The 27,712-nt window shown below is 42.1% G+C and overlaps 1 protein-coding gene across 1 annotated transcript in view; it reads left to right on the forward strand.

Annotated features, from left to right (window-relative positions):
* MTUS2 (microtubule associated scaffold protein 2) overlaps positions 1-27,712 on the forward strand; it is a 589,758-nt gene that overhangs the window by 439,304 nt on the left and 122,742 nt on the right. Inside the window, exon 7 of the mRNA XM_044249524.1 lies at positions 4,672-4,883. Within this exon, the coding sequence (XP_044105459.1) occupies positions 4,672-4,883 (212 nt within the window). The remainder of the gene's footprint in view (positions 1-4,671; positions 4,884-27,712) is intronic.

The raw sequence follows: 27,712 nt of genomic DNA on the forward strand, positions 1-27,712 counted from the left end.
TGCCCTCACTCATGCTCAGGACTGGCTGGAAGGAATTTTCCTACCCTCACGCCATTTGCTGCTCACCTCCCCCACCACTAGCCAACCTCAGGGAAACAAATGTCAGAACTAGGTGGGAAAATAGTGTCCTACCTGGCAAAATTTTCCGGAATAAATTTAGATCCATTTAAGAAAAATAAAGCCTGTCCAAGACCATGAAGAACTGGGCACCTGTGCTTCCTAAGGGGTCCGCTGGTGCCAGTTTGCAAGAATCAGATTTCCTTTCTGCTAGGACGTTGGCGAAACTCATGAAGTGCTTTTTCCTTAAGCCAGGAAGCTATCTATCCAAGTTGCATCCTATCATTCTTATTTACAAGGGTTAAGGTCAAGGGCCTTCTCAGATGTTGTAAATAGGCAGATTCCAATGCTGCCTGTTTGTTTACCATGTCAGTTAAGCCTCCAGCTTTAAGATTAAACCACATTTTTCCATCCATTAGAATCCTCTAGATAGTGAGCGGGTGGCTGCAGATGAATTTTTAATATTCTCTTTCCATTTTCAAGGGCTGCGTTCTCCCCAGTGCTCTGCCTTTGCACGCAAACAGTTTGCGTTCACCTTTGTGAGAATTTAAGGTTACTGGCTTTTTCCTCTGAGCTACCAGTTGTTGCTGGGATCATCACAGATTCTATCTGCCCCTAATCAGAGTTATACAGCCAGTAGGATCTCTGAAGAGGAGTTGGGATTGGGAGGGAGATTGAGATAACGGGAGTATGTTCTGGATTTAGAGTATGCCCCAAACCTGTGAGATATGTCAGAGATGCTGCAGAGTGAGCCAGCAGTGTGCTGACGTGGGAAAAGCTGAGGGCACAGAGTTAGAAATGTGGAATCCAGACCCAGCAGGGTCCCCTCTGACCATGGATGACTTCAGGTCAGGGATAGGGCCTCATTGCTGTGCCCTCCCCCTGGAGCTTACTACACAGGTCATCCACAGAGTAGGTGTTTAATAAAAGCAGTCACATATTTTGCTTCCCCCACAAAACACAGACATGAAGTGTGCATATGAAATCAGCTCTCATTTGTAGGTCATGGCAAGACACTGGTCTAGGTGTTTCTGTTCATATAGTTCATGTCAAAGAGTTGCTAAAGGGATAACCTCATGAAGAGTTAGGAAGACTACCAGAACCAGTCAGCAAAAAACTGGTTGTTTCTCATCTTTTTCACTTCATTTAAAGACTCCAAAACCATCAATAAGCCTTATTTGGAAGGTCTATATTCATTAAATCAGCTTCCTTGTTCAACTGAGTGGAAATCAGAAGGCTATTGTAGGAGACCAATTCTTGGGAAAGAGACCAAACACCTGGGAACAGGCTCTGTCTGAATGTGGTGAGAGGTCAGTGGCGTGCCTTCAAAACTTCGAAACTTCAGCCACCCTGGAAGTAATATAAATGCTTCAAGGAACCGAAGGAGATGATAACAAAACCTTCCAGCACCTGAAGTATGCTCAGGTGGCACAGCATACCCCTCAGTTAAAGCATTTCATTGGCTCTCCCAGAGACGCATGGGTGTAGGAGGTCAAAAGTAAGTCACCATCAGCACATCCCATCACAGGGCCGAGCATGTGCTCCGTGAACTCCATGGGGCCACTGCCCTCTGCAAGTTTTCTGTCATGTTCCCTTAACTAAGCCTCACTTCCAAAGCCAATTGGCATCTTAGCTCCATTATGTGCTGGCTTTTAGGAGAAGACAGTAGAAACAAACAAAATTCTCCTTAATCTTTAGTGAAACAGGTGACGCTGTGTGTCAGTCATTTTTCTTTCGACATAAGTTCTCTGTCTCCAAGATGGTCGATGAGGCCATGCAGCCGTCCTCATGTACCGTCCTGGGAACAGTGTGACATGTGGGTCAATAGGAAAGCAAGTGACAGAACAATACTTCAGGGAGTTAACTATAGAAGTACTTAACACACATTGACAGCACAAGGAAGAATACTAGTTTTGGCGAGGCCCCAGAATGAGCTACTGACAATGAAATGATTATTATTATTGTTTCTAGACAGACTTCTCGCCAATCCATTTTGAAAATGGCAGGACCCTTTTCAGTTAAAGCTACAGACGACTCCACAACCAACCTTGTGTCTCTGGGTTTCCTTCCAATAAGACTTAGCACCGGGGCCTGAGTCTTAGTCTGTGCTGTTGGCGGCCAATATGTTGCTGGCCAGGAGTCCCTAACAAAGATTTGTTTCACAAGGTGAAGGAGGCTGCAAATCTTACACTTGGTGTGTTGATACCAAAAGCTGATGTTCTCAGGGGAACATCTGTCTTGGCTCATTTGGTGGCCCCATGAGTAGAATGTGGACTGAGTGTACTGGCGTTCAGTAGAACACGGGACTTTTGAACGTGGGAATTAAAGCAATATCACAATAATACTGGTATCAGTGAACACCAAGAATAGGGTACACCAAATCCTTCTGTATGCTGTCCATTTACCACTGAATATCGTTGCTAACCTAATACTAATGATAATGATGAAAAGAATAGTAATAATAATAATAATAACAGGATAAAAATCTGACAGCCAAAAACACACAAAATGAGTGCTTACAATATGCACAAATTCAGAGATGATTTTATATGCTGTAGATTGCAATTAGCTATAATTCACTGAGCTAGAAGTATCTTTCATTATCTCTTTTAGATTTTTAAAAGACATGCCTTCTATTACACATGTATAAGATACATATTTTGGTGTAGGGCACCTGGTACCCCAACACATTAATTAAAAGACTGGAGTGTTTTATAAAATCAGCCCCACCAGTAACCTGGAAAAACAGTAATCATGAAAATCTCTACCTTGGGTCTTAGGCTATGTCTTTGAGTTTAATGCAGGCAGCAGTAAAACCTCTCACATTTCATTGATAATTATTTTTCTTTTGTTATCAGTATTGAGGATATCAGGATGGAGCACATACTAAGATTCATTTGCCTGCAACGTGCAAGTGAATTTTCTGGATTATTATGTATTCCACTAGCATAAAGATCATTTTAAAGAGGCATTAATTTCACATTCTACTACTTCATTAAGCCATAATAGTTGAAGATATGCCATACGTGAGCTTGCTTTTTACAATCTCTGATGATTTCTTAAGAAGAGGAAGATTTAATTAAAATTAGCACAGTTGCCATTAAATTAACAATCAGAAGAAGCATTTAGATCAGTTAACCATTTTTTGCCCTTAAAAGATAAGGGCACTTAGGTGTTCAATAGATTAAGCCTGCTACCCTTGTCTCTCAGTAGATTGGGTACCCAAGTGACCATTTTCTGATTTATTTTCTGTGTTACTCCTGATATTTTGGAGGGACTGGAGAGACAAAAGAACTTTAGAAATATTAAAGTTTGTTTATGACTGTGTGCTCAGTGACCACATCATGTTCTCTACTTGAGGAAAGGAAGGAATGTTCTTGGGGAATAGAGGTCCTCCGTCCCCCACCAAGGCTTTCTGTGGGTGCCAAGCTGGGTCTGAGCCTCACACCGGAAGCACGGGGGTCCTGAGAGAGACTCTCGCTCACCCCCCAAGTCTTTGACCATGATGCACTGCTTATTAGTGAGCTCTTCCTAGGGGCCTTGCTTTACCTGCCCCCCCCCAACCTTCCACCTAATTAATAGTCATTCTCCTTAAAACATCCCTTACCCTATCCCCAGCACTAGGTGGAGTTTCTGGTTCCTTCCTCTGTGGCCTCCCTACACGTACTGTTTTCCTGGCAGGAGGCAGACATCAGAGGACTTGTGGGCCATGGGAAGGAAGGAGCACTTCATTTTTACCTCAGTGGAGCACAACAGCAGGGAGGGGTACACACAGGTCAAGGATTGCTTTATTTATTTATTTTCCTTTTGACAAAAGGTGTAACTTTGGTTTTTTTTTCTTTAATTAATTAATTTTTTTTATTATGTTATATTAGTCACCATACAGTACTTATTCATAAAGATCATTCTGACTATGGTACAGGGAAAGATGAGAAGAAGAAGGGCTTCCCAGTAGAAGGTGGAGGTTATGGGGGCTTGGACTGGACCTTTAGCCCTGGGGTGGCATGAGTGAACACGTGGGGGGAATATCTTGGAGAATACTGAGGCTGTAGGAATTTAAAGTAGAAATCCCTGGAGCAGAGGTTATGAGAGGTATGGCTTGACTCATAACAAAGAGAGGGTCTGTAGAGCAATGCTAGCAAGGGAGGGAAGGGGGACACGTGGGCATTACTCCTGGATGCCCAATTCAAAGGTCGCTAGGTTCTAAATTCTGACTTCAAGCGGGATTGACTGATTTATTTCCCATAGACATTTTTATAGAGTAATCCCCTTGAAGGAAAAAAGCAAAAAACCTCAAAAGCCCAAAGAACCGAAAACAAGAACTTGCCTCAGTCTCTCTAAGCAGACCTAGAAGAAATGCAGCGAGCTGGGAGGAAGCTGACCATTTTGTCTGTTAATCTATTCCTAAGTGTGAAACTGAGCTGAGAAGCACATAAATGGAGGAAACTTTGGAAGTCCATTTCTGTTTTTTCTTGTCAGTACCCAAATGACCAACCTTCTCAGCCACTTGCTCTGAGTGAAACTCTTCTGTACCCGAGAGCTTTTGTCCCTTTTGGGATGAATGCTTTTTCACAAAGCAACTGTTTTGGTTTTGTTTCTGTTTTTTCTCTACAGGATACCCCAAACAGAGGACTACTGCGCCCCGAAATGGGTTTTCCCCCAAGCCAGACCTGCAGAACCGCGAAGCTGAGCGGCAACTGGTCCAGAGGCTCAAGGAGAGGTGCCAGCAGCAGGCCCGGCAGCTGGGCTTCGTGCAGGGGGAGCTGCAGAGAGCCGTGTGCGGCTTCCAGGCGCTCGCCGTGTCCACTCAGTATTTCTCTAGAAAGGTGAGGCCATGTTCGGGGAATGTCGAGGGGCTTTTTGCTGGAGAAGAGGGTGGTGATGGTGGAAGTTGTGTGGGGGGTGAAGGGGGGGAGTCTTAGTTTGGGTTGAGGGTTAGAGAGCGATCTGATTTTCAGAAGGTCATACAAAATCTCCAGCAGTAGTATCTAACGTCCTGGAAGTCAAGTTTATACGTATGTGTGAGAGAAATCGGTCTGGGAGGAATGACTGAATAACTGTGATTTCAAAAGGGAAAGTTTTGTAAAACAACAACAACAACAACAACAAAGAAGATATAAATGAGTGTTTTGAAGGTGAGATCCTGGAAAAAAACAGAACACGAGATTGTCATTTTAGGGACGAAACAACCAAATTCTAAAATTTCCTCACATTTCAAATAAAAGGGAGGCAGGACCACTGTGCTGTTCCACCATGGCTGTTGGAAGGAGATGGGATGTGCCAGGTCTGGGGGTATCGTGACGGAGGAGTTGGGGCCATGCTCACGGTGTTCACGGAGCAGCATGGGTGGACGGCACCCTCTCTGCTCTTTTGGTTTCTCTGAAAATGCAGAGAGCTGATTCCTTCTCAGCAGAGAAGTTGTCCAGAGGCTCCTGGAGCCATCCACACACTGAGTCTGTTATTAGCCATGATGTAGCTCAGTTTTCCCGCTAGTCGTGGAACAGAGGTTAAGGGGAGCCTGGCGTCTGAAGGAATGCATTTGTGTTCCAGCAAGAAATAGCCAAGGCATGTTTGGGGGAGAAGATGAACATTTACCTTCGAGGTTTAAACATTATGAATCAGCATGTTAAAAACCCATAAGGCATTCTGAGTTTCATATATGGACCTTCTGGTAACTATAAATGGGAAGAAGTAAAAATACTTTGCAAATGCTTGTCTCCAAATAAGAAAATGAGCTAGCTAAGTGTCTGGCTACTTTAAAGAAGAAAAGCAGAAGAATGTTAAATAGCCCTACATCCCTGGTGTTGTTTACCACCTGAACACTAAAGTATGGAGGACATCCTATGCCCCCCACACCCCTCCCAGTATAGAAGCCTGCCTTGTTGTGGTGGTTGTTTTCTGTTTCACTTGAAACTTTCAGTAGAAAGACCCAGTTAGCAATTTGTTGGTGTAGTGAAAGACAAGAAGAACAGAATTCAGTTTTATCCATAGTTTCAGCCTCTTTCCCAACCACGATGTTCACAATGAATGACCACTTTGAATTGCATACCTTCCTTTCTGGCAGGTATACCATGGGTGTCAGCCTTGAAAAGCTCAAGTCACTCTACACCCAACCCTGTAAGAATTAAAATTACAGGCACATTTTGGAGGGGCCAATGGGGCTTGACTTGCTATGGTTCATATTGAGCAGTTTTCTTATGAGAGAAAGAGAGGCCTATCTTCTGTTTTCCTCTGACTGTCACATCTTTAATAAAGAGAAAAGAATGAGGTTGTCCATCAAGGGTCAATGATAACATTGATGTCATTACTCTGCTCTTCTGTTACTTCTACTCTTGTCTTACAAATCCTTTTTTAAAAAATTTTAATGCCACTATAATTAACACACAGTGTTACATTAGTTTCAGGTGTATAATACAATGATTCAACTCTTCCATACATCACCCAGTATTCATCATGTAACCAATCCTTGAGAGATGTTTCCATGGCTAGACGTATCAACAGACATTGATATAACATATTGGTAATACGTGCTGTGTTCCCAAGTTGGAACTTTTGGACCCCATTTATGGCATTATGGCAGAAAAGGGAGTTCCTGGGAAGAAATCAAGGGTTGGTTCCCCATAGTTAAGTAGTTCTATGACCTGGAATATTCCTTGTTGGCCCATGGACCAAGAGTTTTATTTCTCCACAGAATACACATGGCTCTTAAATCAGAGACCCCAAAGGTCTAGCAGGTGATTTGTAGGCATCGCCTTCAGACCTCCCTACTACTCGAGTTGCACTCAGCATGACATTTCAGCAAGACGGATGGCAGACATGAATTTCATGTTCTTTTCAGTAAATCACAACCAGCAACCCCAGACAGGCCTTCCAAACGACCATGGCATTTCACCTCCCACACAGCATCGTGTGCTTTTCTGTCTTTCTGATCTCAAGTCTCTCCCCAGATAAACCCCAGAACTAAAAATGGGCGTGTTAAAAAAAAAAAAAAAGTCTGTAATTGAACAGAAGTGGTTTCCACAGAGGCTGCCATGTGTCCTACATGGTTAAGATGGTTGATTTGAGAGTTTGCCCGGTGGTACCAGATTAGACCAGAAGGTGGGAGGTAGGGTGGGAGCACCTAGGAAAATAGAGGAAAAGGCAGTATCTCTTTTCTTTTGTGGTTAGAAGGCTCAACCATGTGTCTTGGAAGTCTGCGCCTGTATTATTTCTATACCATAGCAGATTTGTCTGTAAAGCATGGCATGGTAGAGAGCGCATGGGACCAGCAAGGAGTCAGCTCTCTCTTCGCCTCTGTCTACAGATGAGACCTTGAGCAAGTTACTGCCCCTCTCTGAGCCTCATCACATCACCAAAAGGAGTAATATCCTTGCCCTTGCTCCGGCTCCATTAGCCAAGTCCCCTCTGACCGGTCATCCTTGAGTCTCTGTTTCCTTAACTTCAAATACGGTTAATAATGCTTCACAAGGTTATTGTGAGAAGGTCATAAATGAATGAGTGGAGTTACTTCAAATAATTATTGAGCAAAACCTTCTTTTTGAGTATGAGGAAATCTGACAAGACTGTGCCCTCAAATATTTTACTCTCAGTTGAGATGAATAAGACCTAGACTAGACCTACAAAGCTCTTCTTCTTTTGCTATACTTGTTCATAAAGAGTTTGGCCTGGAGTGTACTTTAGGATGGAAATAATTTTCAAGTCTAGCTATTCAGCTGCTGCTATGTATGTTTTTCCAGAATGTGCTGATACCAATAAGGAAGTATTGAGAGTGAGTCTCAGTGTATGTGAAGTCCCTAGAAAAAAGGAGTTAGAAGCCTAGATAAGAATCTTCCATTCGTCCCCATGCTTTACAGCTCCTGGCAGAGCAGCTGTGAAAATTGTCAGCTGGGAACAGCCTGAGCCCAGTGTCCAGGGATTCCAAGTTGCCACATTGAGGTGCTAACAGCAGCCTCAGGCTTGCTCTGGTTCCAGGCAGCTCCGCCCCTGCGGCAAGGCTTCGTCCTCACCACAGGCCAGACAGATCTGCTGAAATCTGTGGTGCCAGACCTCCGGGTGGTGTAGTAATGAGCCTCACTCTCGGACTTTGCACTTCTTACGGTCAAGTTGAATGATTTTTATCTTTTTCTTGCTGCCTGGTTCCCGGGAATGCTACTCTTTAGCAGCCTCTGGTGGCCAATCCGGGAAATAATTCAGATGATGGTCCCTTGTTAAGTGGTGTGCCTTGCCACGTACCATCAGGTTTTATACAAGTTACATCTGAGGGTGCATGTATCTTATTTTTAGTAAGATTTATTATATTTTTCAGTATTTTTCACATTGACTTGCATCATTTTTATCTTTGGCTTTATAAATGTGATAGTAGATGATGGGTTTTTTTTAAATTTAGTATTAAATAGTTTAGGCATAAAAGAGTTGAAAACTAATGTCAAACATTTGTGTATTATATAAGCTTATAATAAAACTAATAATGCATCAGCCTTCTTTTTCCCCTGTACTATATATATATATATATATATTGCTTTTACTGTTTGACCTTATATCAAACAATAATCTTAAATTCAGAAGAGTAGAAAGCACAACATCTGAACACCCATCATCTATATTTAATACATATTAACATTTTGCTATATTCACTATTCAGTTCATCTTTGTTTCTGTTGTTAGTTAGGGTGTATATTTTTAAATATAGTTTATATATTTCAACTTCAGCATTTTAACTCACTTTTGTTGGTGGATTTTTATTAATGCTGTTTCTACCTTATGAATGTTTCCGTGGAGGATTCAACAAAGTAAAAGGCAGGGGCACCTGGGTGGCTCAGTTGTTAAACGTCTGCCTTTAGCTCAGGTTATGATCCTAGGGTCCTGTGACTGAGCCATGCATCCGACTCCCTGCTCAGCAGGTAGCCTGCCTCTCTCTCTTCCACTCCCCCTGCTTGTGTTCCCTCTCTCACTGTTTCTTTCTCTGTCAAATACATAAATCTTTAAAAAAAAAAAAAAGTAAAAGGCAGAACTCCTTAAAAAGAATATCATTCCTGGTTATTGACCATCTCCAATGTCCTACACACTTTAGATATATTTTATATGTATATATATGTATACATAATATAGCATATTTTGTAAATATGACAATATATGTAATATGGTATACATAAGATACATAGGATATAGAAGTGCCTGGGTGGCTCAGTCAGTCAAGTGTCTGCCTTTGGGTCCCGGGATCAAGCCCTGCATCAGGCTCCCTGCTCAGTGGAGAGTTTGCTTCTCCCTCTCCCTCTCCCTCTGCCTGTCATTCCCCATAATTGTGCTCTTTTTCTCTCTCTGTCAAATAAATAAATAAAATCTTCCGGAAAAAATATATAATATATAATTATACATAATATATTTATAATATTTATATTATTATATATTTATATTATTGTATTATATAAATATTTATAATATTTATATTATTATAACCCTCACAACAACCCTTCCTGGTCTAGATATGACAGGTGAGGAAACTGAGCCTAGGGAGATTATATAGCCCCTCCAAAGACCACATAATTAGGGGCTCCTGGGTGGCTCAGTTGTTAAGTGTCTGCCTTCAGCTTGGGTCATGATCCCAGGGACCAGGGATCGGGCCCAACATTGGGCTCCCTGCTCAGCAGGGAGCCTGCTTCTTCCTCTCCCACTCCCCCTACTTGTGTTCCCTCTCTCGCTGTGTCTCTCTCTGTGAAATGAATATATAAGATCTTAATAAATAAATAAATAAATAAATACCACATAATTAGAAAGGGATGGGAGCCACGATACCAGGACAGGTTGTTCCATATTCAACACCCATGTTTTTCCACAAGATTATGTGCTATCTCTTCCTCTGCCTCTCTTACCTTCAAGATGCCTTTATTGTAATTAAGAGAAAAAACATAATTAGAAGAAACAGAAAGTGACACAGTTATCACAAAGTTAACACTTGTACAGGATGATACCAGAAAACTGTCTGAGGCAATATTTAACCTGTTGCCATAAAAAGGGGGTTATGTGCACAAGCGCAAGCCCAATTATTGTGAATGGGAAGGCCACTGTGAGTGGGCTAAGAAGCGGACTTGGAAGAGCCGGGATGGATACAGGTGGGATTCTAGATGAGTAAAGATGATGGAAGAGCATATGCATAAGGGGGAAGGGGACACTCAAAGTCTGTTGTCCTGCCTCTCTTTAAGCTCCTGGTATATTAATGATTTATGAATAGGGACCTAGGCACTCAGGAATCGTTTCCAAAATGCGCTAATTACTCCGTAACAGGTCAAAAGCTCCTCATCAGGAAGACCACCCAGATTCATCTTTATGCTCCAGAGCACTTGGCTTTGTTGTTTGGTCAGAGTAGGGTGTGGGCTAAGGGGAGGAGAAAAAGATGGGCAGAGAACCCCTCCGTAAAATAAGTGCTTGCTGGCTTTGGCCATTAGCTATATTCAGATTTTAAAACCCCGGGATTTATCAGGATAAATGTCTGCCCTAGAGCTCCAAACGCAGGGGAGAAGCCATTATATCCTCCAGCCAAAGGATTTTGTATTTTAGAGACTTTTCCATTGAGTGGAACTCTCAGAGCTGAATCAGCGTTGAAAGCAGTAAGCTCTTTGTTGCTCCCTAAATCCCCAAAAAACAACCATTTAAATATAGTGTTTGGTGTCCCTCTCCTTACAGATAATGCTCTGTGATTATCTTCTCTTCCCTTAATTTTACCTTGACTAAAGAAGGCTTAGAGAGACTGCAAGCACTTCTGATGATTCTTCAGCACGTAACTAATGGGATATGCTAGTCAAGAAGTACATGGACGGTTCAGTGATAGCTGTTCTGGAAGAATGTTATGTTTCACCAAAGTAAATGTGGCTACAGTACTTTCCTGGGACAACAGTGAATATTTGCTTTTACTTTTATGGTTCTAGCCTAAGGAAATTCTTAGCACAGCCCCCAAACTTCAATATATTCCCAGTATCAAAAGGTAGAACTCCCAACCAAGCCAAGTAACTCTTTGAAGTCATAAGAACCCCTGGCATAAGATGTCCGTGATGGAAAACATCATGGTAGGTAGAAAATAAAATTTATGTCTTTTTTTTTTTTTTTAAGATTTTATTTATTTACCCGACAGAGAGAAATCACAAGTAGACGGAGAGGCAGGCAGAGAGAGGGAAGCAGGCTCCCTGCGGAGCAGAGAGCCCGATGCGGGGCTCGATCCCAGGACCCTGAGATCATGACCTGAGCCAAAGGCAGCGGCTTAACCCACTGAGCCACCCAGGCGCCCCAAATTGCAAAGTCTTCTCAGCTTTTTCGGAAGATACCCAGTACTGGTCCCTAATAAGAGCTTCACTGATAAAATCATACTTCACTGATAAAATCATAACTTTCATAATAAGGTAATAATAGCTTGCATTCCCAGCAACAATGTAAGAGAGCTCCCCTTTCTCACTGAGGGTTACAGAAGGGAGGGGGCTGGAGGGATGGGGCAACCGGCTAATGGGTATTAAGGAGGGCACGTGTTGTGATGAGCACTGGGTGTTATATCCAACTAATGAATTGTTGAACACTGCATCAAAAATAATGATGTACTATATCTTGACTAACTGAACAGAATAAAAAGTAAATAAATAAATAAGGAAACAATAGATATTTGACTAAGACAGAATTTGTTCCCATTCAGTTCATCTTTTATACTTTGTCATAAGTAGTTTCCTTTTTTAAATTAAATGATACCCCTTTCGAATACAGATGGATGCCAAGGGAGAAGAAAGATGAGTTTCATTTGCTGCTTTTGAAAGGAAGAAGTTTTCCCAGTGCCTGGTCAGCAGTTGGTTAAAAGTGTTCTGTAGTAAAAGTGCATGCCTTTAAAATATGCTGAGATCCAGAATTTGGTGTCATTTTCCTCTAGGCCAGGGAGGCAGCAGAGTCGAGTGGAAATGGCACGTCACAAGGCCATGCCACTCAACTGATTTAGACCCACGCCCTCTGACGGTCTCTGCTTCCGTGTCACTGGAAACTTATTTTTAAATAAATGAATTGCTATAAGCATCCCTCCAAGTAAAAGCAAGTCAAAGGAATGATAACTTTATTTTTTAAGGTTTTATTTATTTATTTGACAGAGACAGCGAGGGAGCAGGGGGAGCTGCAGGTGGAGGGAAAGGAGAAACAGGCTTCCCGCTGAGCAGGGAGCAGGGCTCAATCCCAGGACCCTGGGATCATGACCTGAGCAGAAGGCAGGCTAGCCTATGACTGAGCCACCCAGGCACCCTGGAATGATAACTTTAATGGAGCAATACTGGCTTGGGAGATGGGAGATATGGGTGCCTCAGCTCCAGACTCTTTATCCTGTGAGAGAGGAGTTTGTAAACTTTTCTAAATCTCAGTTATTGTTAATTGTTTTGAGATTTTTTATTTACTTGGGGGAGAGAGAAAGCTGCCTAATGAGGCTGAGCCCTCTCCTTGCCTCCTTTTGACATCTGCTTCCTGAAAGGGGCAGGTGTCGTGGTGGATTGTTCTGTGCCTTTCCACCAGGGGCAAGAGTGGGGAGCATGGACTTGCGTGAGACACCTGTTGCCTGCAGAGAGTAATGCTGAGCGCCTCCCTCTATGGCTCACATTCTGCCTCTTCCTCAACCCACATACAGTCCAAATTATGTCCCATTCCAAGGACACTTCCCTGTCCACCCTGACCATACTGTTTTACCTAACACCTCTTTGTTAAATGGAACATTTAAAAACTACGTGTCAGACACTGACTTCTTTTTTTCTTTTTTAAAAGATTTTATTTATTATTTATTTGACAAACAGATCACAAGTAGGCAGAGAGGCAGGCAGGAAGAGAGGGGGAAGGAGGCTCCCTGCTGAGCAGAGAACCCGATGCGGGGTTCGATCCCAGGACCCTGGGATCATGACCCAAGCCGAAAGCAGAGGCTTTAACCCACTGAGCCACCCAGGCGCCCCCAGACCCTGACTTCTAATTCCTAAGGAGATACACTTGTTCAGATCATGATGTGTGGACATCTTAGGGCACTAAGGGAGACACAGGAAGGAGTTATTCCTCTAGCCAGGGTCACTGGGGTCCCTCAGAGAGGACAGATGCTTATGAAGTGGCCTCCGACAGCAATAGGATTTCATCAGGTGGAGCTGGAGGGATCCCATGCTGTAGGTGGTACAGGACAGTTCTATAGAGGGGGGAGAGTCTTTTGCCTAAAGTTTGGAGTTGGGACTGATGACATGCAGGAATGAGGCAGAAGGGTTTGGGGACTTGAACAGCAAAGTGAAGAGAGGGGACTCTCTTTGGAGCAGTCAGGAGGCACTGAGAGTTTTGGACAGATGGCTAAAGTGTTTGAAGCTGAATTTTAGGAAGATCATTATGGTAGCAGCATATGGGATGGACGGTAGAAAGAAAAATCCAGGCAAAGGAAACAATTAGAAGGCTCTGCTAGTATTGCTAATAATCCACGCAAGAGGTGAGGAGGGACAGAATGAGGATCAGGGGTCTGGTGGGAAGGAGAGAGTAGATAGAGGACCAAGAACGAAGGTAGTGAGCCAATTGGGGAGCTCGTTGAGGCTTGAACTAGGACAAGATGATCTAGAGGATGAGTGATAAACCCTACCCACCCCAACCCCAACAACACCCAAGCAAAAATCACAACACTGTGACATGGAAAGTATTAAGAACTTTAGAGGTATTCTGTGTTTATAACTCAGAAATGTTTAAAGACGTCATGGGTTCTCTTTTAAGTGTCTTTGGAGCTGCATACTCTGTATCCAGGAACTCTTAAGATCCAGCTCCAAAGGACCCGTAGGGATGGGCATTTTTTCCCCAAAATATGCTTTTAACTCAAATATCACATGTCTCTTTGAGGTTCAGAAGAAGTTGTCTAGAGTCCCACTCCTCATTTCAGGAGCATCCTAGGTCTCTCTTATTCTCTTAGGAATTTCTGGTGGGAGGAGCTTCTATTTTTTATATAGTTAACTATGGTTCAGAATTTCTGCTTCTAAATTACTTCAATTAAGGATGACTGTCATTCTGTCTGTGCTGACTATGTTGCCTGCAGCATCCCTCCATGCCGGGTACAGCCCCTGCCCCCCACTTGGTTGATTTTCAAGATTCTTTCTGTTTTCTGATCCTGGAGTCTTCTTAGGGAGGTAAACATGGGTTTAGATATCAAGAGAGAAAAAAGAAGCTCTAGAAAACTTGGGATCCATTTATATAGAAGCAACATAGAAAAAAATGAGAGTGACAAGAGAGTGTATACAGAGGGACAGAGACAACAGCGTTCCTGTGGGGGCCAGAGGGAAACAAAGAAAAGAGTGGTAAAAACAGCAGAATCCCACCTCACAGAAGGCAAATGAGGGAGGAATTTGTGCAAGGGGGAGAGTGATTTATAATACCAGGTACCAGACAGAGGATGAAAGTGATACAGAAGGAGTTTGGCAGTTTCAGAGGAGAACCCGTGAACAGGCAAGGACAACCAGACTGTCCTGGTTTCTCCACAATCAGCTGGTTTCAGAGTTTGGGCTTTCTTCCTTAATACCTTGAAGCCAAGCACTTTACCCTGGGAGAAGTGGCAATGGTGACATCTACAGGCATTGTCTGGAAGTGAAAGTCTGTGCCCAGAGAGAAGAGCACATGCCAAACACTACTGTAAATTCCTGGAAATCTTACAAAAAGCCAGCGCTGCCCTCCTCCTGTTCACCAACACATGAACTACAGACCCGTCTATTCCACAAGCTTCATTAAAACTGGGTTTGAAACTATAAACACACAACCACTTTTATTTTTCATTTTATTCCTGACAATCAAATTACTGAGACTGCAAAACTAAAACAAATGTTGTACACTGCAAGCAGTTTGCCTATGAGATAATTCATAAAAGCAATTACATTTCACACAAACCCAAGAGTCAAATAGTCTGTATCTGTAATTTAGTCCCTGGAGAGTGAAAGCCCACCACTTTTGCTCTACCAGGAACAGAAAGAGAAACATTTGAAATTCAAAAGTGTTGAGACTTTATTACATTACAGTGTTGTCTTGGAAACAGAGACTTATCACCATAAATACTGTCTGTACTAACACAATAGATAGGAGGTGATATAATTGCTCAAAGTATGTCCCCAATTTTGCTTTCAATTTAAATTGTGTTTTTTTGAAAGAGAGAGAAAACAGGGGAAGGAGCAGAGGAAGAGGGAGACTCTCAAGCAGGCTCCATGCTGAACACAGAGCCTGATAAGGGGCTCAGTCTCAGCACCTTAAGATCATGACCTGAGCTGAAATCAAGAGTCAGATGCTTAACTGACTTTGCCCCTTGTTTCTGTTTAAAAGTAACACAGAGACAGAATGATATATTTATGTTATGAGCACAAAGGAGGCCCAAGAAAAGGGGGAGAGGAGAAAGAATAAATGCAATTAATAGAAAAGTACCTAGAAAAGCAAATGGAAAAGATGGTTAGATATTAATCCAAGTCTATCAATAACCACATTAAATATGAGTGGTCTAAACACACCAGTTAAAAGACAGAGATAGTGGGGCACCTGGGTGGTTCAGTTGGTTAAGAATCTGACTCTTGATTTCAGCTCACGTCATGATCTCACAGTTGTGAGATCGAGCCCCCCATCAGGCTCCATGCTGGGTGTGGTGCCTGCTTAAGATTCTCTCTCTCCTGCTCATGCTCTCTCCCTCTAAAAAAAAAAAAAAATGTATATATATATATATATATATATATATATATATATATATATATGATGTTTTAAAACTTAAGTGTCCACAAGAAACCTAAATTTATTTATTATTATTTTTTCTGTTTGTGGATTTAATGGCAGGGGGCTAAGATGGGGTGCACCACTTGCTGTTTCTGCTTTTTCAATGGTGAGGGGGCCCCTGTAGGTGTGCTGAGGTGGGCAGGCTCTGTGGTGCAGAGTTGGGGTAGTGGGCGGAGCTAGTGGGGCAGAAGGACTTCCAGGGGGGTCCAAGAAACAGGGTATTGCTAGGCAGTATGGAGGTCCCTTCCAGCAGGTGACCAGGAATGTTAAGTGGGGCTGAGGCTGGTATGAAAGCACTTGCCCTCTTCCCCCCACTTCTGAGGAGCTTGCTTGTAGCCAGCAGGGTGTGGGGTGGCAACTGGCCCACTGAGGCTCACCCACTCACAAGAAACTCAATTTACATATAAAGACCCAGATTATAGATAAAGGAATAGAGAAAGATATACCATGCTAACACTAATCAAAAGAAGTAGGGAATAGCTATATTAATTTGAGACTCAGACTTCAGAACAAGGAAGTTTATTAGCAATAAAGAGGGGCACTATAATGATGAAGGGGTCAATTCTCCAAAGACAAGGAAGGCATTAAGGTAGTTGTTGGTATTTTAGGCTGACTCTGTTTGGGTCTAGTGACTTTTGCACTCAGATAATGTTCACTTGTTGCAATCCTGAGAACCTTGTTGCTTTCATCTCAAAAATCTTCTGTAAAGCTTTCAGGATTTGGGGGGGTGGGGGATAGGAATAATAAACATCAAATGTATCCTGGGTGCTGCTTGGACCTTTATATATCTTACATTGTTTCATTTAATTTTCACATTAACCTTCTAATGTAGATGTTTTGATGCCCATTTTATAGATAACTCAGCTTGCTTTGATCACATAACATTTTGTTTTTTATTTCATGCATCAAGTATTTAACACACACCTGGAAAGTCTCAGAATAAAGAAGGGGATATGATACAGGGTATCGCCTCAAGAAAATCCCAGATATCCCAGGGAACTGGGGTGGCTCACTGGGTTATGCCTCTGCCTTCAGCTTAGGTCATGATCTGAGGTTCTGGAATTGAGCCCCATATTGGGCTCTCTGCTCAGCAGGGAGCCTGCTTCCCACACCACCCCCACCCACCGCGTGCCTCTCTGCCTGCTTGTGATCTCTGTCTGTCAAATAAATAAGTAAAATCTTTTTTAAAAATCCCAGATATCCCATAGCAGAGTTTCAGAGCACCTCATTTTGTTCTCTTAGCAGAAAGACAGGTGGGAGAGCTCAAGGGAGTATTCCCATTTTCCAGAAAAAGAAACAGAGAAAAAGAAGTTGTTTCTGGCCCAAGGTCTGATGGCCAGTAAGCAATAGAATTAAGGCCTCTTGCCTCCAATTTACGTGCTCCTTCCACTTTTTTAACCATGATATTTTATTGACAAAAACATCAAATTGATTTACCATGGTCAAAATAACACAGAAGGGCATTTTGCTGACCAGCATTACAATAAGAAGAAACCAGGTTGGACATTTAGTGCAGCCCTTCCTTCTGACCAGGACTGCATGGAAAGTGACAGTTCTCCCCAATACCACTGGGGTATTAACACACAACCTTTTCTCAGGCAGAGGTGAGAGCATTTCTGCTTTGATTTTTCTTATCCCTGCATGTCTGGCAATGCCAGAAGAACAAAATCTCAGTGCAAAACAGCATCTTGATTTCATGCTGGGCTGTCACACTTCTGACAATCAATGAAGGACAGTGTTCAGTTGCTGAAATGATAAAACATGCTTCATTCAGTAATTTGGCACTGTGAGTGAAGGAGCACTTGTACCTTACTGGTTTCTTATTGATCTAAATTAAGTAAAAACTGTAGCTATACTGAGATTAACTGTGAGGTTGGCTATACTGAGATTAACTGTGAGGGTCGGGAGTTGGCTATACTGAGATTAACTGTGAGGGTCGGGACTCTGCTCCACTCCTCGAGACATCCCATCCTTGGAAGACTTTCTGCCATGCCCAGGACAAGTCATGAAACAGATTCGGATGGCTATTTTTTTTAAAGATTTTATTTATTTATTTGACACACACAGAGAGATCACAAGTAGGCAGAGCAGCAGGCAGAGAGAGGGGGGGAAGCAGGCTCCCCACCGAGCAGAGAACCCGATGTGGGGCTTGATCCCAGGACACTGAGATCACGACCTGAGCCAAAGGCAGAGGCTTAACCACTGAGCCACCCAGGTGCCCCAGATGGCTATTAAATAAGATCCATGAGATGCTATATTTCCCCCCAAAAGTAAAAACCTGAGCAATTTTTCAGACCTAAGATATTCAGAAATTTTTTTTATATATGATCAGAATTTTTTTCTTATTCAGATCCTCATTTATATTTTGACAATAAGCAACCTTCAGAATGACCATTTCTTGTGTGAAAACACAATAGGAAGACTAAGAAAGTGATCCAAAAGATCCGAAATTGAGTTCTGATTCTGAGCAAGATGGAGAACTCACATTCCAACCCATCTCTCCCACTGAATGCAGCTGTATGACCTGAGCAGAACGCATGGAGTAACTATTTGAGAACTCTGAGAAGTAATATGTTCAGGTAGACTGGAAAGAAGACCAGAATTTGAAGTGTCACAGAACTAGTGTGAGTTTACAAGTTTTTCTCTCCAATATCTCCTGGACTACACTAAGTGTAGTCTACCTGGAAATAGACTGGACATGAGCAGAGGGGGATTCAGGAAAAGTGAGAAAAAGAACTCCTAGTATTCAGGGAGAGTTTACTTAATAAACTTAATAATAATTAATAATTTACTTAAATTATTCTTTCTTCATTTGCTCCTACCCCTTACCTACACATGGCCTGTGGTCATGACTGCATTAGTGGTGGCAGCAGGAACCTGCCAAAGCCAGATCCTGAGGCTGGGGAGCTTTCCTCTCTGCTTGGAGGAGCTGTATTCCAAGAGGGTGAGGCAAATCCCCATTGCTTTTATTCCCTCTTTACGCATCTGTCATTTAGCCACAGATATGAGCATAAGGTGAGAGGTACACAGCACAGTGGGATAATTAAAGTCCCAGTTTTCTGGATGCAGGATGAAAATGGGCAGCCCCAGAGAACTGGAAACAACTGAGGCATTGGGAAGAAGAAGGAACTTGGGAAAATGACCCTTTAACATTGGTTTATAAACCCCTGGGCTGACCCCTGAGTTATATGTGTGACTCTCACCCTAATACCATAAATAGACTTTGAGAACTGGATTCCAGGATAGGCCACTACACACCTGCCAGACTGGCCATTGTTTGTGCACATGCGAGGCAGATTCTAATGGCACTTCAAAGGCTTTGAACACTAAACTGGCACTAGAAGCACAACCCACAGAAGGCTGGATGAAACTAGTAGCCTGAACTCTTCTTTTTCCGTTGCCTACCATCAAGTCTCCATAGGATTCAAACAGGACCCAGAGTCATATATCATAATATTCAAAGTGCCCAAGACACCATCTAAAATCAGTCAACATATAAAGAACCAGGAAAATGTCAACTTGTATGAGAAAAGTCAGCCAATAGGCAGGATGATACAGATATTGAATTTATTTGTCAAAGACATTAAATTCTTTTTAATAAACTTTAAACTTTAATAAACTTTTTAAAATGCTCCAAGAAGTAAAGCCAAGTATGCATAAAATGAATTGAAAGATAGAAAGTCTTATCAAAGAAATAGAAGATATAAAGAAGAATCAAATGGAAATTTTAGAACTGAAAGATACAAGAACCAAAATAAAAAACTTGGTAGATAGAGAAGACACAGAAAAAAGAGTCAGTGAAATTGTAGATCATTAGAAATCATCCAACATGAACAATAGAAAGAAAACAGGTTTTAAAAATGGACTCGGGGACCTGTGAGACAATATTAGAAGGCCTAGTATTTCTGTCATAGGAGTACCAGAGGAAGAGACAGAGTATGTGCAGAAAAAAAAATTTTTGAAGAAATAATGGCCCAAATCGCCCAAAATGGGGAAAGACATAAACCTACGAATTCAAGAAGCTCTGTAAACCTCAAACAGGTTCAAAGAAATCCATGCCCAGACATACCATAATCAAACTGCTGAAAATTAAAGGCAAAGAAAAAAAATATTGAAAACAATCAGAGAAAAATTATTACCTGTAAGGAATTTCAAATTCCTTATTGAATATTACCTGTAAGGAACAGCAATTCAGATGACTGCAAACTTCTCATCACAAACCATGGAGGCCAGGTGACAGTGGAACATTTCATAATGTTCGAAGAAACAACCATTAACCGAGAATTCTGTAGCCAGGGAAGCTATCCTTTAGAAATAAGGTGAAAGAAAGACAGTCTTAGATGAAGGACACCTAAAGGAATTTTTTGTCTGCAGACCCAATCTAAAAGACAAGTCTCCAGACAGGGAAATGACACCCATCCAAGTTCCAGAAGGAATTAGAGCAATAGGAATGAGGAGCAACAGAGATAACAAATAGCTGGGTGTATAATGGACTGTACTTTTCCTATTGAGTTCTTTAAAATGTAGTAAAATCAGGGCACCTGGCTAGTTCAGCTGGTTAAGCACCTGCCTTTTGCTCAGCTCATGATCCCAAAATTCGAGGATCAAGCTCCACATGAGGCTCCCCATTCAGCGGGGAGTCTGCTTCTCCCTCTGGCTCTCTCCTACGCTCAAGCTCTCTCTTTCTCTTTTTCTCAAATAAATGAAATATTTTACATATTATTTAAAAAATAAAATACAGTAAAAGCTGGAAACAAAAATAATCTAATGGGGTTTCTGGCATACGTAGATGTGATTCACAAGATTACTACACAGAAGAAATTGGGCAGAGGGATCTATGTGGCAGTAAGTTTTCTTCATTCCACTCATGGTAGTAAAATACTGATTTTAACTGGTCTGTGAGAAGTTAAATTTGTGTATTGTAGTTCTGAAATCAACAACTAAAAAATTATGCAAACAGGTGTGGCCAAAAATTCAATGAATAAGTTAAAATTGGGTACAAAAAATGTTCAAATAATCTTTAAAATGGCATGGAGGTAGAAAAAGAAGAACAAAACCAGAAGGAAGAAACAGAAGTAATAAAATGGTAGCTCTGAATTTAAACATGCCAATAACTATATTAAATATAATGTAATGATTTCAGCAAACAACAGCCCATGGGCCAAATCTGTTTTTGTAAATAAGGTTTTCTTGGAACATGGCCAAACTCTCTCCTTTCTATACTCACTACAGCTGCTTTCTCACTTCAGTAGCAGAGCTGAGTAGTACAGCATACTATAAAGGCCACAAGGTCCAAAATATTTATTATCTGGCTTTTATAGTAAGCTTACTGACTTTGGGTCTAAACACGCCAACTAAAAGATCAAGATTGTCAGAGTATGTATGGAAACATAACCCAGCTATATGCTGTCAATAAGACACACACACACACACACACACACACACACACATATACACATATATATAGTGAAAGGATATAACATGGAACCACAGATCAGAAGTAAACTGGAGTGGCTGTATTGATATCAGACACTGATAACAAGTAGACGACAGAGCAGAGAAATATTACCAGGGTGGAAAGTGTTCTTACATAATGATAAAAAAGTCAACTCACCAAGAAGACATAACAATCTTCAATGCCTGTGTAGCTAACAACAGACCTTTGAAATACATCGAGCAAAAATAGAGCAAACTGAAAGGATAAAAAAGAGAAATCCAAAATTATGTTTGGAGATTTTAACATCCCTCTCTCAATGATAAACAGAAGCAGTAGAGAGAAAATTAACATGGATATGGAAGAACGGAATAACACCATCAACCAACAGGATATTACTGTTGTTTATAAAATATTTACTCAACAGTAGCAGAATACACATTCTTTTCAAGTGGATAAGAAAGGAACATTTGCCAATGATAGGCCATATTCTGGGTCATAAAATGAGTTAATTAAAAATAATTGTAATGATGTGAAGTATGTTGTCTGACTTTGATGAAGTTAGACACAAACCAGTAAGAGAAAGACAACAGGAGAATCTTAAAACATCTAGCAATTAGATAACATACTTCTAAATAACCCGTGGGCCAAAACCCAGTCTTTTTTGTAGGGAAATTGGATAATATTTTAAATTGAGGAAAAATAAAAATACAACATTCAGATATTTGTGGAACATGGCTAACATAGTGCTTAGAAGAATATTTATAACATTAAATTCTCAGAAAAGAAGAAAGGTCTCAAATCAATAATCTAAGTTTCCAACTCAAGACACTGAATGAAAAAAACATATATGTTTATAGCATATAGCATAATTATAGCACAAAAATTCTTCAAAGTAAGCAAATTAAGGGAAATAAAAAAGGTAGGGAGAGAAATCAATGAAATTGGGAACAGAAAAATAAGAGACTCAATAAAACCAAAAACTGCTTGAGACTGTTAATAAAGTTGATAAACCTATCATGAGGCTAAGAAAGTAAGAAAAAGAAAAGAAAGAAAGAAAGAAAGAAGGAAAGAAAAGAAAGAGAGAGAGACTTACCAGCTTTAGGAATGAAATAGGGGATATTCCCACAGACTCCACAAATATTTAAGGAATAAGTTATTAATACATGGACAACTTAGATGAATCTCAGAGGCATTCTGCTGAGTGAACTAAGGGAGTCTCAAAAAATTACATGTTGTTTGATTCCTTATATATGACATTTTCTAAAAGATAAAACTATAGTGGTAGAAGGTAGATCAGTAGTTGCCAAGGGTCAGTTGGAGGGCAGGTTGCAAAGTAGACTTTTTATGACTGATGAACCTTCTGTGTCCTGGTTGCAGTGGTAGTTTCATAAATCTAGAAATGTTTTAAAATGTATAGAACTGCACACACACACACACAACATATGCACACACAACATAGTCAGCTTTACTCTGTTAATTTTTAAAATAAATTTTTTTAAAAAAGAAAAAAGAGGACAATTTGCATCATTTTCTGATTGTCCTTTAAGCCTTACTCGGTTGAAACTTATAGGAAAGGCAAATGTATTTGGTGCTTGGTGGGGGTGATTTTTTCACTTCTGTATGGAAATAGGTTGCATCTGTAGTAGGACATGGTATGAAGCATTCATTTGTGGTAAGTACTATTCAAAGCATTTATTGCCCCTGATTTGGGCATCTGGGCACACAGGCACCTTTCCCATAGCATGCCACAGAGCTCAATGAGCACACATATTCACAACTTCATCCTGAAAAACCTGAGAGACCATGAAGTCTTCCAAGGGGCTGAAATTAATGTCTGGCTTCCCATTCTCCCTCAATTAGAGTGCAATTATCCATGCTGGAAAGGAGAAATAAGGTTCCAGAAGAATCTAAAGATTCAGCCTTAGTCTGTTTGCACCTGCCTCAGGGCTGAGTCCTAGAGGAGGGACTGAAACTCAGTGGAACCCCCACCATAATTTAGGGGATCCCAGAGTGGTGGGGACCTTTACTTTGCTCATCCCACTTGGACTCCTGGTAGTTGAAAACCTTACTGACTTCTCTGCAGCCACAGTGTAGGAACAGAGGTTGCTAGAAAGTGGTAGTAAGGGCAGAACAAGTATCCTGCAAGCTTCAGGAAATAGAGAATCTTCCAATACAAGATGGAGAAGGAGACCTGCATGAACCCAACAAATAGAGGCCTCAGTCCTTCTAGGATGCTGTTGAGGACAGAGCCAGGGACCACAGACCTTTGTATAATTTTACCCAGCAGCAGGTGTGATGTGAAAGGTCACACTCCCAGAATTATTCCAGAAGAGTCATAGCTCAAAGGTTGCCAGCCCAGAAAAGAGATGGAAGGAGAACCAGAAGCCAGCAAGTAATTGCTTTACCAAGATCAGTGTCATGAGTTCCCTGGGATCAACCCAGGATGGAGTGGAGAGGGAAAAAAAACCAGGAGGGGGTTTTTATTTTTGTTTATTTATTTTTAAATATTTTATTTTATTTATTTGAGAGAGTGAGCACAAGAAAAAGAAGAGAGCACAAGCAGGGAGGTGGGTAGACGGGGTAGAGGGGGTAGAGGGAGAAGCAGAAGCAGACTCCCTGCTGAGCAGGGAGCCCAACTCAGGGCTCAATCCCAGGACCCCAAGATCATGACCTGAGCCCAAGGCAGACACCCAACTGACTGAGCCACCCAGGCGCCCCTGGGAGGAGGGTTTTTAAGCTAGAAAGTGGCTGAGTTATGTAAACCTAACTTGAGAAACAATGGGATTCTCTCTTACCTAAAAGCAACTAGATTATGTTTCCCAATACAGAGGGAAAATGGAGGCTCAAGGGTAGAGATTAAGGGCAGAGCGTAAGAATTTTTTTAATACTTTTGAATTCTTGAAGTTCATATCTATAACATACCTTAAAAAAAAAAAAAAAAAACCTGTTACAATGGTGGCCTCAGTGACTTTTTGCCCCGGCTATAGGTTCTAGCTGCCAGATGAGGTCCCAGAGCTATAGCCACAGCCATGTACATGAGGCAGTCTCTTTCCACAGTTGGAAAAACAGAGCTCAGAGAGGCTAAGTTAGCCAATGCTTCCAGCAGAGCCAGGAATTGAAGGCACCTGGCCCTCAACCTGTGTTCTTCCCCTCTGTTCCACACCACTCTCACACAGCAAGAAGATCACCAGTCACTCGGTTCTCATGGGACCTCTATCCCACAGCAGGGGAGGTCGAAAGCCTGAGAAGGACACAGTAATGCTGGCATCAGTGTGGCCAGCTCGTCCTGCCACTGGGCTGCTGTAAGTCTGAGTTGACACTAGAGAAAAGTCTCAAACCTTGACCTTATTGGTATTCCAGGAAGCTGTTTTTGTAATATGAAATTACATTACATATTAACATCTGCTTTAACTTTAAAAACAACAGATTTTGAAGAGAGGAGTTCCCAAGAGGAAGGGGGATTCCCCCAACATACTCATTTCTCTGGCATAAGCAGGGGGTTGTAGAGTGTTGGATGTGCCATAAACCTCTACTTGTAATAGTTTGCATCCAAGTATGGATCCAAGATGGCTTATGGGGCGCTCCCCTTTATCAGCAAAGAAGAAACAGAGGTCAGTTTACGCTGCTACAGAATAAACCCCATGCTGGGGATAGCTGTGACTGCCTGCTTTCACATTCCCTTCTAAGAAAATCTACCTTGACATTAGGAGGATTGAACATAGTGAGGAAAGAAAGAAGTGGAACAGCACAACTTAGAATTTGCAGCTGGCTAGAATCCTTTCTGCTGCTGCTGGAAATCTATAGCAAGGGTCCTAACGGGGTGGATTTCTGGGCTTCTGCCCAGATGCAGGAGGTGCTGGAGTTGAGGAACAGAGTGGAAGCTCTGTGCCAGGAAAAAAATCTGGAGCACATAAAGTAGACGAGACTGAGCAAGGAGAAAGTTTGCAACTGTGGCCAACAAAGAAAAATGGCTAAGATTTCTAGGGCAATGAAACAAAGGGGTTGGATACTATGTAATCAGAAGCTATAGAGTTTATAGCATATAGCATAGTTAAGGATGGAATATAACCTGCCAGAATACTAGGAATTACTTACAGGCATTAGAACTAAGAGGGACTCTTGTACTATTTCCCTGTCATTCTCATTAGCTAACATTTTTCTATGCTTACCATGCGCCAAGCACTTGGGTATGGGCTCCCTGCCCATAGTCTTGTTTAGTCCTTTCCCCAACCTTGTGGTGGGCACTGTCATTAGCAAGAGGTGAATTGCTTTGCATGAAGTTACATAAGTAAGTCAAGACAGAGCTGAAATCTGGAGCAAGGTAGCTTTCAAGGTAAAGCCTGTTTTCATTGCTGCCTTCTGCTGCCTTCTAGTAGTTTACCTTTAGCATGACACTTAGTATGATGAAAGTGAGAGAACACAGCAGAGACAGCACAGAACTGGGGATCAGAAAACCAGACTCATCCCCAATCCTTATCAGCACTGTAACCTGGGAGATTCATAGAACCTCTCTGTTTCCTCATCTGTAAAATGAGACTCTTATGAAGGTGAATTGAGACCGTATATGTGAACATGGCTCAAATATGCTACCACTTCATGACAACGATTGTCTACTCAAACAATACTCATCAAGTACCTGTTCTGGGCCGGAACTGTGCCCAGAAAAATACAATAGGGCACAAAGCAGACAAGGTCTGTGTGCTCATAGAGCTCAGATTCTGGTAGAAGGATGGGTCAAGTTGCCACACTAATTAATACACAAAGCAGTAGTGGTGTCTATGACCTAGTCTGGGAGATCAGGGATGTGAGCTCTGAGATTAAAGGAGGAGGTCAGGGAACAAATTGCCAGCATTGGGTTGGGGTGATGTGGCTATGTGCAAAAATCACCCCAGAGGGGAGGGGATGTGGTGGTTTATAGAGTGGAAGGAGGTGAGTGTTGGCCAATAGAGCCTGGGGCTGGGAAGGTGGTGGACAGGCCATATCGTCCAGAGTCTAACCAATGATGGAGATCCTGGTCCTTATCTACAAGTGAAAGGAAGTCTCCACATAGTGATCTGTGAAGACTCATATTTCAAGAACAGAGGTGCAGGGAGACCAACCAGAGGCTGTGGAAGTGGTCTAGATGGGAGAGGCTGGTGGCGGCTGGGACCAACATGATGGGGGTGGGGACAGAAGTTTATGGATGATTGGAGAGATGTTTAGGAGGAAAGTTGAGGAGGGAGTGGTGATGAGTTGGAATATGGGTCGTGGCGCCTGGGTGGCTTAGTTGGTTAAGCATCAAACTCTTGATTTTGGTTCAGGTCATGCTCTCAGGGTCGTGAGACTGAGCCTTCCATCAGGCTCTACGTTGGGTGGGTGTGGAGTATGCTTAAGATTCCCTCTCTCCCTCTCCCTCTGCCTCTCCTTCCTGCCACTCTAAAAAAAAGGAATAGGGTCATGAAAAGGTAGCTGTCAGGGCTGAAGTCTAGGAGTCTGGCTGGGGAGCCAGGTGAATGGGGGTGCCATTCGCTGAGGTAGAAATGAAGAGACAAGAGGTCTCTGCAAAGGTTCATAAATTGGGTTGTCAGACACAGAGAGTCTGAAGTGCTCTGAGACGTCAGGCAAAGATGTCAAGTAGGCTAAATAGAACCAGCACTCTTAAAACCATGGGCCCTGTGGACATGAGATGGCTTCGGGTCACAGAGTCCAGCCCCTTAACTCAGAGATGTATCTGAAGACAGGATGTGTATTCTTAGAATTGGCTATTTCATTGGCACCTGGTCTTGGGAAAGGACAGGCCGCTCACTGAAAATGGTAAACACAAGTTCAAATGACATGAAAATTAAGTCTGTGTATGTATTTATATATATATTTTTCCTCATGCAAGGCTTTAAGCAGTTGGCAAAAATGAAACTTTAAAATAGATGTGAGGGTCTAATGGAGATGATGTCCATTTCCACGCAGTCCCATCTATGGGACTATGGGGGCGCCTGCTGGGGGTGACTCTGTGATCTCACCTGGAGACCCTGCATGCGAAGGAACATACAGAACCAAGGCAGAAATGTGCTTCTAAGGAAAGACTGAAGAGCAGCCCTTCTCAAATTTTCAGACATGTGGAAAAATGTCTTCTGATTTGAATAAAAATTACGTCCGTGTAAAGAATATTTCTCATTCTGGGATTCTCAGCTTTGCACTCCTGTCCCATCAGCCCTGTTATCTTCATCCCCTCTTGCAGGGGTCAGAAGCGGTGTGGCCCCTGTGGGTTTCGAGCCCCTCAGAAGACATGTATGTGGGAACAGAGTGAGACAGCAGCCGTAGGCATGGTCTATGCTGAAGGAGGACTTGCTACCCAATCAGCTAGAAGAGATCAGCATTTCTAGTTCCCTCAGCTTAACACTGTCTTGGAAATCATCTACAGGCCACGTGCAGAGAGGAAGCATTTGTCTTTAATTTCTAACTGTCCACTCTGTCTCAGTAATA

Source organism: Neovison vison, chromosome 5 (assembly GCF_020171115.1).
Source record: "Neovison vison isolate M4711 chromosome 5, ASM_NN_V1, whole genome shotgun sequence".
NCBI lineage: Eukaryota > Metazoa > Chordata > Mammalia > Carnivora > Mustelidae > Neogale > Neogale vison.